The 12,094-nt window shown below is 47.8% G+C and overlaps 1 protein-coding gene across 2 annotated transcripts in view; it reads left to right on the top strand.

Moving 5' to 3' along the window:
* The window catches only part of LOC138503862 (dispanin subfamily A member 2b-like), a 170,432-nt gene extending 160,312 nt beyond the window's left edge, over positions 1–10,120 (top strand). For both annotated transcript variants that reach the window (XM_069623921.1, XM_069623920.1), the window contains one exon: positions 9,589–10,120. In XM_069623921.1, coding sequence (XP_069480022.1) covers positions 9,589–9,801 — 213 coding nt within the window. In that variant the 3' untranslated portion in view covers positions 9,802–10,120. The remainder of the gene's footprint in view (positions 1–9,588) is intronic.
* The last annotated feature ends 1,974 nt before the right edge of the window (positions 10,121–12,094 follow it).

Genomic DNA, 12,094 nt, shown 5'->3' with positions numbered 1-12,094 from the left:
GGTTTGCTCTTCTCCGTGACCCGGTTTCTGCCTTTGCTGCAGATCCTTCTTTTTCCTCTCGTCCCCCTTCCACCACACTTTGGATTCAAACACTGCATGTTCTGCATTGTGGGCTGCTTTTTCCCACCACGGATATTCCAACTGGATTTGTCGTGGCCACTTGCTGCTCCCAACCCTGTGCGGGGCTACATGCCTGCCGGATTAAGCACTGATGAAAGTTAGCGGAATGACTAACTTTGCCGATGGGCTGGATCCACAGCGTCCCCAGCTGCAGTACCTAACCCCGTTCAGGGAGTAAAACGAGCAGTAAAGTAAACGAGGACCCAAAGAAATGGCTGGATCTGCAAGAGTGCAGAATCCAGATGCACTCCAAGCACAGTGTTCTTTCTGCAGGGCTGCCCCTGGCTCTTCTTGCTGATAGATTTTATCCCTCAGCTGTGATTATTGGACACCGAGGCTTGAGCCTCACTACCCCAGCTTCTCGGGTTGAGTATGTAGTTGTGGGTTTGGATTCTTCAGGGTCTATGTGGAGCGGTCGAATGGGTTTTCAGTGGTGGCAGTGAATCTTCTGATCAGAGGGTTCGCGTGTTGGTCCAGTCCTTGGCAGAAGTTCTTACTCGGCTTCGCTAGATGTTCATCCAACATCTCGCTGTCCAGTTCCGTGTGAAGTTCAGCTATACTTGTGAAGAATAGAGCTCCAGACGCTATTCGCAGTGCCTGGTTCTAGATTATGTGAAGACTCTTTTGGTGTTGGTCATGGCAGGTCATCCATGCTGGGGAGGCATACGTCAAGGTAGGTCTGATGATCGCCTTGTGGACTTGGATCTTTGTCCAGAGTGGGTACAGCGCTTCCATCTTTTCTGTTACCTTCTGCTGAGTATTCTCGATATGGCTTCTTTGCTGTCCAGGGTCACACCGAGATAGCGGCTGCTGCTCTCCCACTTGGTCTCTCCGTTGAGGCTCATCTGCGGGTGCTCCTTGATCTTCTTTCTGGTGAACAACATGGCAGTTGTCTTGCTGGTGTTGAGTTCTATCCGCCAATCGCTGTACCACGTTGAGATGGTATCCAGTGAAGCTTGCAGGTTTTTTGCCACTTGCTTTTTGCTGAATGACTGGGAGAGGACTGCAACATCGTGCGCATACAGTGCCAGATTGGTCTTGTGGAGATCTGTCGGGATGTAATTAATTAAGATGTTGAATAGGAGGGGCCCGAGGTTCGATCCCTGTGGCCCGCCTGCTCGGATGGGATGTGATGACATATGAGTGCATGGCGACATGGAAGGTGCGGTCTCCCAGGCAGCTTGCAATTGTCTTCACTAGGTAGTTTGGAAATCCCAAGCCAATCATCTTGTGCAGCAGTCCCTTGTGCCAGACTCTGTCGAATGCTTTGGCGACATCCAAGAAGACGATTGCCATGGACTTGTTGATGTTAAATCCGTGGCTGATGGTGTCCACCACTCTCAGCAGCATGCTCGTTGCATGCCACCCAAATGGCCACTTTGCAGCTATGTACGTGTCTTCCTACCTCCCCCTCTCTTATTGTTAGTGTTCTCTCCCCCTTTTGAATAGGGAGAGAGACACTGGGGGTTTCGGTGCTGGTGCCATCTGCCTATTAGCACCTTTTGGGGTCCTGTGTCCCATCCCTTTCAAGCTCTTCCTGGGAGCCTTCATCAGGAGTGAACAGGGGCATAACGGGGTTGCATGCCTTATGGTCGCCTTTCTTCACCCAGTGACAGCTCCCAAGCTTAAGGGCCTGTTCCCTTGAGCTCCTTTGGGGTGACTGTAAAGACTGGTAAGGGGTGTCTGTACTTTTGCTCTCTATATGGTAGAGGAGAGGCACAGAAGACCCCAGCCAAGATTCTCTATAAGGTAGCAATGGACGAGCAATCCAGGCCTAGCTTCTCAGGAGGTGATGCGGGCTGGTTCTTAAGTACAGTGTAGTCCCCGAACCCCCACAAAGGAATGTCCACACACTATTACTGAAAACAGTCTTTATATAATTAATATTCAAAGGTATGTACACAATCACAATAACGCACTTTGTACTCGGAAGTCAATAACGATAAATATATACAATTCTGAAGTGGTACCACTAATGTTATCCAATCTCATTAAAGTGCATCAACTGTACGGTTAAAATGTCACACAGATTAATAACGAGGAAACCAGCAATAGAGATAGGCAGGAACGTAAGGTGGTTGAAACAATAGGCAGAATGCTGGCCCCGTTACCTAGACACAGTTCTGTGTGGAGATCCCGCCCCCCCCACCTGGGCAACCTGTAAAACAAGATATATCGCACAAGCCCAGTCCATATGTTCAATAGTCTTACTTCTTCCTGTTAAGGTTTTACCCCCCCAATGTACCTGGTGGAATAGAGTTCTCTGACGATGCGCTGACCGATCCTGGAGTGCCTCCCTTTCAGGCGGGAGCCATGGATCGTCGAGAGGTGTCCGGGAACTTGGCGTTCGGTGTCGGGGAATCGACGGCCCTTCTTGAGTGCCCTCCCTTTAAGGCAGGAGTCACGGGTCATCGAACGTCTGGCGGTGAACAGGGTGAACTATGGCAGGGAAGTGGCAGCCTCGAGCGTTGGCGTCCTGCAAGGAAGAGGCGTGCGGGGCACCTCGGTGACAATAGTTCTGGACCGCAAAGAGATGATGAAGAACTGTGGCCCAGCAAGGGCGTCGAGTCGTCGGCGTCTCTGTGGTCTTTAGGTGGCGGGAAACCCACCGGTGGATGCTCCTCGGCGCGTCGACGGTCGGGCCTTCTCCAGCGGGAGACAAGCAGATGGCGATGCAGACGAGAGTGTCCGATGATCAATGGAAGTTCTTAGGCAAACGGGAGCACAGCTGCTCCGGTCGACGACAGCGGTCGTCGACAGTGGCGGACAACAGTCAGAGTGCTTCTCCTTGGAGTTCCGCAGCTGTCCCCGTATTGGGTTGGCAGCCTGTCGAAGGTCTGTCTACCAGGGAGCGTTGGCAAAGATCAGCTGTGCACGATGGTCCCTCGTAGCTTGGGAAGAGGGCGCCTTACCAGGTCCTCTCTGGGTCAGTCCTTGGAGGCACAGCAGCTTTCAGATTGTGAAGGAGAGCAACAGCACTTCTTCTCGTCCAGCAGGGCTTCAAGGTTAAGCGTCAGTTAGTCCAGTTACTCGTCGTAGTGGACTTCAGCTTCTGAACACGATTCCTAGCAGTGAGAGGTCCCCAGATATACTGTTGATCTCCCATTCATTCCGCTGGGTCACACTCAAGCATCCAATCACCACTACGGGCATTCATGCGGCAGGCAGCCAATCAGGCACACAAGGTATTCAGGCCATTCACTTCTCTCCAGACACTCACAACAAGTTACGAGCCATTCAACACTCCAAGCTCCATTCATACCGTTTTTGGGCAGGGTTGTCTCAGTCATTGTGTCAACCACCAGATACTAGACACCCACAACACAGAATGCATATTAGTTACACACTCTATTCACCCAGGTCCCACCCACAGGAGGTACCCACAACATGCATCACCGGGAAGGCTCCAGCTAGTCTAGTCTGGCCAGGCCTTCACAACACCATATATGGCATTTCCACCCAACAGCCAGTCAGGGGGAAGGGACAGAGTCAGGGCTTCCCAGGACTTTGGGAAAACAAGGTAATGGGTAATAGAAAGCAAGAGGCCACCGGGGCCATCTTGTTTTCCATCAGGAATCAACTGATTCCAATAGCAGGGCCAGGGTATCCCAACATGGAGGATACTCCACGCACCTGTCAATTTCAGCATGGGGCTGCCACCAGCCCATACCCTGCGGGCCACCCACAGGTGCCCAAAAACATACACTAGGGGCACAGGGTTGTACCCCCACCCAGGGGTCCCATAAGGGTATCCCACAGGTCCGTTCACCAAACCAAAAGAAAGAGAGCTGCACCGCCAGGAGTCCCACATGAACTCCTGCGCAGAAAACACGACAGAACACATGATAAAAAGCAGTAAAGGACAAGGATACGGGGGCCCTGTCCCTCCGATGCATTTCTAGCATCAGTGACCCGTCATTCCACGGCACAGGACAGAAGGCCAGCAAGGGTGAGTTGAGGACAGGAGCTGTAGGTTCAATATGTTGGATGGTAACGTGTTGAAAGTAAAATTGGAGAAAGTAGGATGGCAAAAGGACAGAGAAACAGGCTTGGTTAATAATGAAACCAGTCCGGCCTTCCTTCCTTCCTTACCATCTGGGGAGTGTTGAAGGTGTCTGTCAGTGTGGGGGGTAGCAATCATTTGTGTCATTGGGGGTAATCAAGGTTTCTATGATGGCCATTAATCTAAGCGGGGGGGTTGTGGGATTTGAAGGGTTCCGTGGGAGACGGCAGCGTATAGGCCAGTGGGGGGGTGAGGTTGGAGTGCCCTGTACTATAATCATAGGCGATAACAAAAGGCAGTGATGTTATGAGGGAATGGGGAACAGGGTTTGGAGTAGTGGGGATGTTTTGTCAGGGAGGGCTTGTATAGTTCAGTTAGAAGAGTGCTCCAAGTAGAAGAATTTGGGTGCGCTGATAGTGCTTGGGCGGGGTCTAAAGTTGGATGCAGTTTATAAAGTGCTTGGGCGGGGTCTAAAGTTGGATGCAGTTTATAAAGTCGCTATTGGCCAGTACACTTTAAAGGATCCATTGCTTTCAGACAGAATGCAGTTATCCTGTCGGAGTCGGGGAGAGGGATTTGTATTTATTTGAATCGCGCACCGAACCCCGAGGTAACTGGGCGCTTGAGAAACTTGTAGGTTACATACAGTAAATGCAGGCATTTGTAAGACAACGTAATAACAGTAAAGGACCCTGGTTACAGGTGGGTCGGTCAGACAGGAAGCATAGCGACAGGCGTGTTAATGGAGTGACTAGTTATCTAATGCCAGAGGCTAATCGGTTCACAGATGAGACCCTTTTCAGTCTCCCCTGTGGTAGAAACCTTTAGTTTTGTATGTGAGGTACCCGGTTCACATGGTGAGGCCGGGGCTCTTGTCTGTAATGCAAGCACTGCCCTCTGTGGCTTTTGGCGCATGGGTGGGAGGATGGAGATTTAAACTAGCACCAAGCACCATCAAAAGACCAAGGTCGGCATTTTGCTGCTTATCAGAGCAGAGACCCTCGTATCTTCTAGAGCAAGCTAGTGATGACGGCATGCAGAGCAGAGATTTGGGGCTAAATATCAACCATCTAACATGCTTTTCCACAGATATGCTACTAAAGCGCTGGGTAGTTGAAGGGAATGAGGAGCGGGTTAATGGTTGCTTCCCGGTTCACTTAGTTGGTTTAAAAAAAAAAGTAATTCTCAATAGTTAAGTCAGTAAAGTGGTACAATGTCTTTCATGTGCTAGTATTTATGTGCAGTTTCGTGCCTGACGCAAGCCACCCTAATGCAATTTTCGTCGCTAGCATCTTCCAATCCTTCTCTCGCAACTCGTCTGCTCTCTGAGCAGCTCTGCCCCATTCATCCATCTCCAAAAGTAAGTTTGCACCGACTCTTCGGACCCTTACTTTGACCAATCCCTCACTTCTTCCCTTTCTGCTTTCATTGACACACTTGCCATCTTCTTTGGCCTTCACTGTCCTTGCTTGCATCGCCCCCCGCCTTCAACTCCCGATTCTCCAGCCATCCCAAAACTGAAGACATCCAGGTGTCGCCACCTCTGTCGCTGAGGAATTGATCGCTCACCCATGATTCTTATTGCCTAGAAAACTCTGTCCTTGCCTTTACCAATGCTCTTCACTCTGCCAATTCTGATTACTATACTGATCTCTCCTCCCTTCTTCATTCTCATCCCCAAACTACTCAAAATATGCTCCCTATCCTGTTGTAGCCTCCCCCCAAATCGGATATGTGACACCCTGGCCACCTTCTTGCATCTCCCAAGCACACCTTTCTTTCTTTTGCCTATCACCCCTCCCCCACCTTATCCTGCTCACTTCCCCAATGAGCCCCTACCCATCCTCCGCTCACACGTCCAGTGCTCCCATTTACCCCTTTTATCAATGTTACGCCCACCTACGCCTACCCCTCCACACTTCATTCAATCGGACCCTCCCAAACAGCTTCTTCCCTGCCTGCTACAGAATAGCCACTCTTGGCCCCATAATTAATAATTCCATGTATGACCATACTCGAGATGTCTTTAACCGTATTGTCCACAATCTTGAGCTTCACTTGCTCTCCTCCATCCTCTTACTACTTGCCCTCTCAGAAGCTGTTGATACAATGAATGATCCTGCCACCCTTCAAACCATCCAATTCTCTCCCTTAGCTTCAAGGACCTCTTGAGTGGGTAGCTTATCTCTAACTGCTCCATCCTCCTCTCCTGGAACTCTTCCCCTTCAAGTCTCCCAAGGATCGGTTCTAGACCCACATCTCACCTCTGTTGTATCCATAAAGTGACACACTCTTTAAGAAGGAGGGTAGACTAAGAAGGGAAGCATGTCGAAGGTAGGGGAAGAGGAGGCGTTTGGGAGAAGGAAGTTAAGTTGGTGCAAAGGAGGGGGAAAAAAGAAAGCAGTGGCTCCTGACTGTTCTTTTGTCCAGTGGACGATCCTGCTATAAAACAACCTCCTACTTCGGCAAACTCCGCTCATCCTTTGACTTTCAATACTACATCTTTGTTGATGTTTCACCTTCCTTCCACCCTTGTTCTCTGTGGACTTATTATGCAGCTGCCTCTCAGCCATATATTATTGCAGTCTGAGGCTTAATATCACCAAGACGGAAATCTTCTTTCTTCCTGCCCCAGTGCTAACCTTAACCTCCTCTCCTGACCACCTCACTCCATCACCCAAGACTTAAAAGCTTGGGGTTTTCTTTGACTGACGTAGGACTCCAGGAAATAATCATTGTTGCTCCAACCGCTGTCAGGGTTCATCTTCTTAACCGAATGAGAATCTGCCTTTGTTTTCCCCATCGTTCAGCCAAAGCCTGATCTCTTGTGCTCAGCAAGCTAGGCTACTATTTAAGCCTACGCCTTGCCCCCCTACTCCTTCTCCCCACTAAGTAGAGTTCTCCACTTTGTTACTTACACCGTCTACAACACACTCTGATCCCTTTCCCGCTGTCACCAGGCTCAATGGCTATTCATATAAAAGCCTCCTTCTCTAAGTCTATAAATGTATCCATGGACTTGCTGACTGCACTGCTCTACCCTCCCTCGCACTGTGCAGTCGTCCTTTCTGCACAGTCTTGTCCCCCCAGCCTCCATGGCCCACATCCCGCTCCTCTCTACTTGCCCTTCTCCAATGGAATGCCATTCTCAACAACCTATAGCCCATCAGTGGCATTATTAAAGCCAGACTTAAACTCCACCTGTTAACCAGCAAAGCACTCCCACTCGCCACGCTCACACACCCACTCACCGCCGACCACTAACTGACCCCAGTCTACCACTACATGCATGTTCCAGCTTTAGGCTCTTTAATATACACCTTATTTTTGTCTGCTCCTAACTCTACGCCCCAATCCTCCCTTAAATATATATATGTATGTTCATGTACCTTTTCAAATTCCTTCATCAGCTCAGTAAGTCATGTCCGTCTCTAAAAGAGCCCTTTTTCCTTTGTTGTGTAATTGTTACAAAATGACATATTTCTACAGGAAAAACATACAAAATATGTGTGTGCAAACTGTGAAGTTTCAAAGATGCGGGGACAAACGAATATTGACATGTTTGACATGACCGAATAAAATATTAGTAAAAATGAATTGTGCAGGATAGTTGCAATTACCAACTTGCTATCGCACTATATATTGTAGCCCACAGGGATGGGTGAGACTGAAAGGAAGAATCAAGAGGTGGGAGGCTGTGTAATACATACACCCTATTCTATGAATACCAGTGCAAACTAAATCTAATGAGAAATGTCAGATTGGTTACAGATATCGGTAGAGCTCCAAATAGCTGGTCAAAACTAGGATCCTTGGGTTTTGTTCGGAGAGGTGAAAAGTCTAGCACGTGTCAGTGCAGATTTCTTAAAGTATATTCAATGGATCATAGCCAGCACCTTTGAAACGCAGAAACATCCCTCCACAGCGCCACTTTCCAAAACCTGATGAATTGTCTGTTATGAAGATACAAAGTCCAGTGGACCTAATTTGAGCTGAGTTACCGTCGGAAGTGGACTAGGAACCAAAAGAGGCCCTGGATTTTGTGTTCAAAGTTCCCCCCCATGTTGCACTGTGCAAGCGAAAATGGCATCTTAATTGTGTGCTTCATACAGCAATAGCAAACATTCTGAGTTCGCTCCGAAAAGAGGGCTGTGGGTCAGAGGCCCCAGGGAAATATCCACCCTTTGTAATAACCCTGTAAACCAACAGCGAAGTATGAAAATGTTTGCACTGTCTAGGGCATCAGTATCGTGGTCCAGTCTGTAGTTCAGAAGTGCCAAAATTAACAAACACACACAAGTCCAAGGCTCTTGAAATGTCTCCTAAACTAGCCCCGCCCAAACTACTGCCAACGTCCATTTTACACTTCTAGTGGGATCCAATACTAAGACGCAAGGCTGCATGGCCTCGAGCAAGAATTAATCCCAAGTACAAACCTTCAGTATTCAAATGCAGCACGACTCCTAACTAGAGATGCACGTTTCTCCCATCCTAAGGCAGCTGCACTGACTTCACACCCCAACCAGAATCCTTCTTAAGCTGCCTGTATTCAGGGTTGGGTTGGGGATGAAATGTTCCCCATAAAATGGTTTTCAAAGTGGCCTTATGTCGCACTAGGCGAGCGAAGGTAGTGAGCAAGCCCAGCCCCTTTCAAGTAGAGCTCAGTGGGTTGACTGCCAAACAAATTTTGAAACTGGTCTAAATAGTAAATTTTAAAACACATTTGTCCCTACATAATTAACCAGTTAAATATAACAAAAACTGGCTTAACACATTTGCTAGAAGTAAAGAATAACACACTGTGGAAGCTTTATAACCCATTACTTGTTTCAAGGGGATGTGGAGAAAAAGGAGTGGCGGGGTGACTGGGAGAAGAGGGTAAGAGAAGTAGAAAACAAACCAGAGTATCCAGAGAAAAGAGGCACGTAGGAAATCTTCCGAGTTCCCTGTGTTACCAATATGGCAACCACCACTCGTACAGGAGCCTGCCTAGCAGAATAATTATTTCTCCTACAGGAGCCAGAAAATCCCTAGGCTCAAAATGAAACTGGTATGCCAAGAAAAAGGTAACCAGCTTTCCCTTGCCCACTGGAACACCATCCCGGTGTCAATCCAGTCGGCACCAACGCTCTTGCAGGTCAGGAAGGCAAGACTTTACTCTCCAGTCAATAGCTTGGTGCCACTAGGTCTTTGAATTCTCACATCACATCCCACCCTGTGGCTGGTACATTCCATGCCACATATTGTAACCCACTTTTTACGTTATGTTGCCCTTAACGACCCGTACAATGCCATGTTTCTTTGATGGGTTCACACTATATAATATCCCATATATTGTCGTAGAATGCAATGCACTGCTGACCGCACCTAGACCTTTGTGATCTACTGCCATTCATAGTCTTTCTGATTTCTTTAGATGCCGTCTTCATCTCTAAATCTGTTAATCTCTACTTTTTGTTTTTTAGGCACGGGATCGAAAGATTGTGGGGGATATTCATGGGGCCACCAGCTATGGCTCAACAGCAAAGTCCCTGAATATCGCAGCCCTTGTACTGAGCCTGCTCTTCATCATCCTCTTCATCGTCCTGCTGGCCACTGGTGTGATTGCTTTTCAAAGCGCAATCCGCCAGCAGGCTGAATTAAACCCCAATTTCTGGGGGCCTGGATCTGGGAAGTAACCTGGCAAACCACAGTATACCGGTCCAGCACTGTGAATATACCACTATGACTTCTAAATTTACACCATCCTGGCACGCTTGGAGAATTGTGAGGCGTCGCTACTTTCTTTCCTGACTCTGTAGAAGCAGCCTGCATTATAGCAGCAATGGCTTTTCTTGTAGCAGCACTTATTACCTACACGGAGCAAACGAATGAGTCCTTTCCGAGTTTAGACTATAACCGTTTTGTTGCCTTTTTTTTTCATAACACCTTTCTGTGGGAGCTTTCTGCATTGTGAGGGATGTTTTGGGCACTAGTAAAATACATACCACATTTGTATTCCTTGTTGTATTGTGCATTTGTGACTGTGGAGAGCATAGACCTCTTTCGGTTGAGTGAGTGTGTTGACACTATGTGTTTGTGTCTCTCTAGCTCTGAGTATTTTATTCTGTAGCTAAAGAGCTGTATTTCAGTGTACCACCATGGACCGCTATACTGCTTCCTTTAGTCTCTCCTACCTTTATAAAAGACAAAGGCCACTCGTGTGTCAATACGATACCCTGCAGCATTTCCCCCACCATAAATATTCATAACAAACAGACCCCAGTACAAAGATCTGCCACCCTCCTGACTGAGCTTTTGAGTATCCTATTGTAATAGCAACTTCTACACAGAATCGAAATAATCCAGCATACTTCACGCACATAATCCTTTTATAATACAATATGTTAATAACAGCCTCAAATATCAATAATGCCTACATTTTTCAGCGAAAATGCGGAACTCGTGTCTATAATCAGCCAATGCAGGGACTTTTAGTTGCTGTTAGCACCGTCCTTAGCGTGGAGCTCCATGTCCCCCACCTGACCTATGCAAAGCTGAGGATGTGGGCATCCACCTCGCACTGTAGTAAGAACTCCTGACCCAGTTAGATTTATGTTTTTGCCAGGGAACCTGAAAAACAGAAGTTGCATTTCCAAACATCACCCCGCAAGTGACTATACCTATTCATGCAAAGTTCACCAGTCCAAAAACTCCCCTGCAAGATCCTGATGTAGAAGTCTGGAGCGAGATTCTCCCACTGAATATCTACATAAAACCGCTAACATCTGGGCCCATAGATGAGTAGTCCCAGGGGCAGTGTTGATTTCCCACACTTTATTTCTGGAAACTAAGATTAAGTGGTACAACGTGGTGTGTGCACAATGTGGATTTTCTGCATCTAGAGGATACGATTCCAGTGGCACGCTCTATTTGACTCCATTATGTAAGCACACATGGGCGCTTGACCAATTTTAGTTGAATGACTACGTGTTTGTGTGGGTGGTGGTGTTAGTCAGAATAAGCCTGGGTGACTTTTTGAAGAATGGGTTGCTTGGCTTCTATAGGGGCAAGGGGAACCGTATGTTGGTGATGCCTGGATCTTCTTTACCTCTTTTGGAGATTGTTAATAGGTGCTCCATTGAGGTGTATAATATTTCAATATCTAGTAAATGTCTGACCTGTATCACTGAAAGGGTTATAGTGCTGGGTATGAGTCAGACACCCAAGAATGACATTTAGCCACTTGATCTTCAGAGGATGCATACATATGCACCCTTGAGGTTGGTAATATCAGTTAGGAGAGATCATGTCAGGAATTTACCCTCAAAAAGGTCTGCTAGTTTGGTTACCTTTTGAATGCCCAGCATACATGATTCATCCATTCATCATCATAACCCAAATGACTACCAATTCGATGGGTATTATTGCCTCTCAGTCTGTAACTGTGAATGACCAGTGCAACACTTAGCTGGGCCATTGCCCACCCCTCCCCCTGCACCCCTTGCGGGGCATAAGACATCATACAATGGTTACACATACCTAAGAATCACAAGGACACATGGTGTATATTTGGAAATGTGCAATCGCATTTATTAGTCATACGTTTTGTGGGGGCGGTGCCAGGCCTAAGTAAAGACACAGCTCCTTATACTTCTAAGGTAGCCCATTGGTTTGTTGGGCTTGTCATTATATTTACTCCTACCTCCCGTCCCCTTTCCTCCATACTTATGGGACATCTCTCCGTCCTGTGGGACGGGACCGGAGTGCTTTGCAAACACATCCAAAAATGTATTTAAACATTTTAGTCCCTCCTCCCTTTCTACGCAGGGCCCGGCCCGCGGCCGTAACCCTGACCATCTTGGCTCCGCCCTGCGCATCGCCCATCAGTCCTTTTCTCCGCTCGAATGAGACTGGACGCACTTGCATCTTCGGAAGTTTCTTCCCTTTTTTCCTCCTCTCTGGCTCTCGCTAGCGATCGTGTACTAGTCT

The sequence above is a fragment of the Ambystoma mexicanum genome, chromosome 11, assembly GCF_040938575.1.
Source record: "Ambystoma mexicanum isolate Mex_15411 chromosome 11, UKY_AmexF1_1, whole genome shotgun sequence".
In the NCBI taxonomy this organism is placed as follows: Eukaryota; Metazoa; Chordata; class Amphibia; order Caudata; family Ambystomatidae; genus Ambystoma; species Ambystoma mexicanum.
This window is presented reverse-complemented; position numbering and strand designations above follow the sequence as displayed.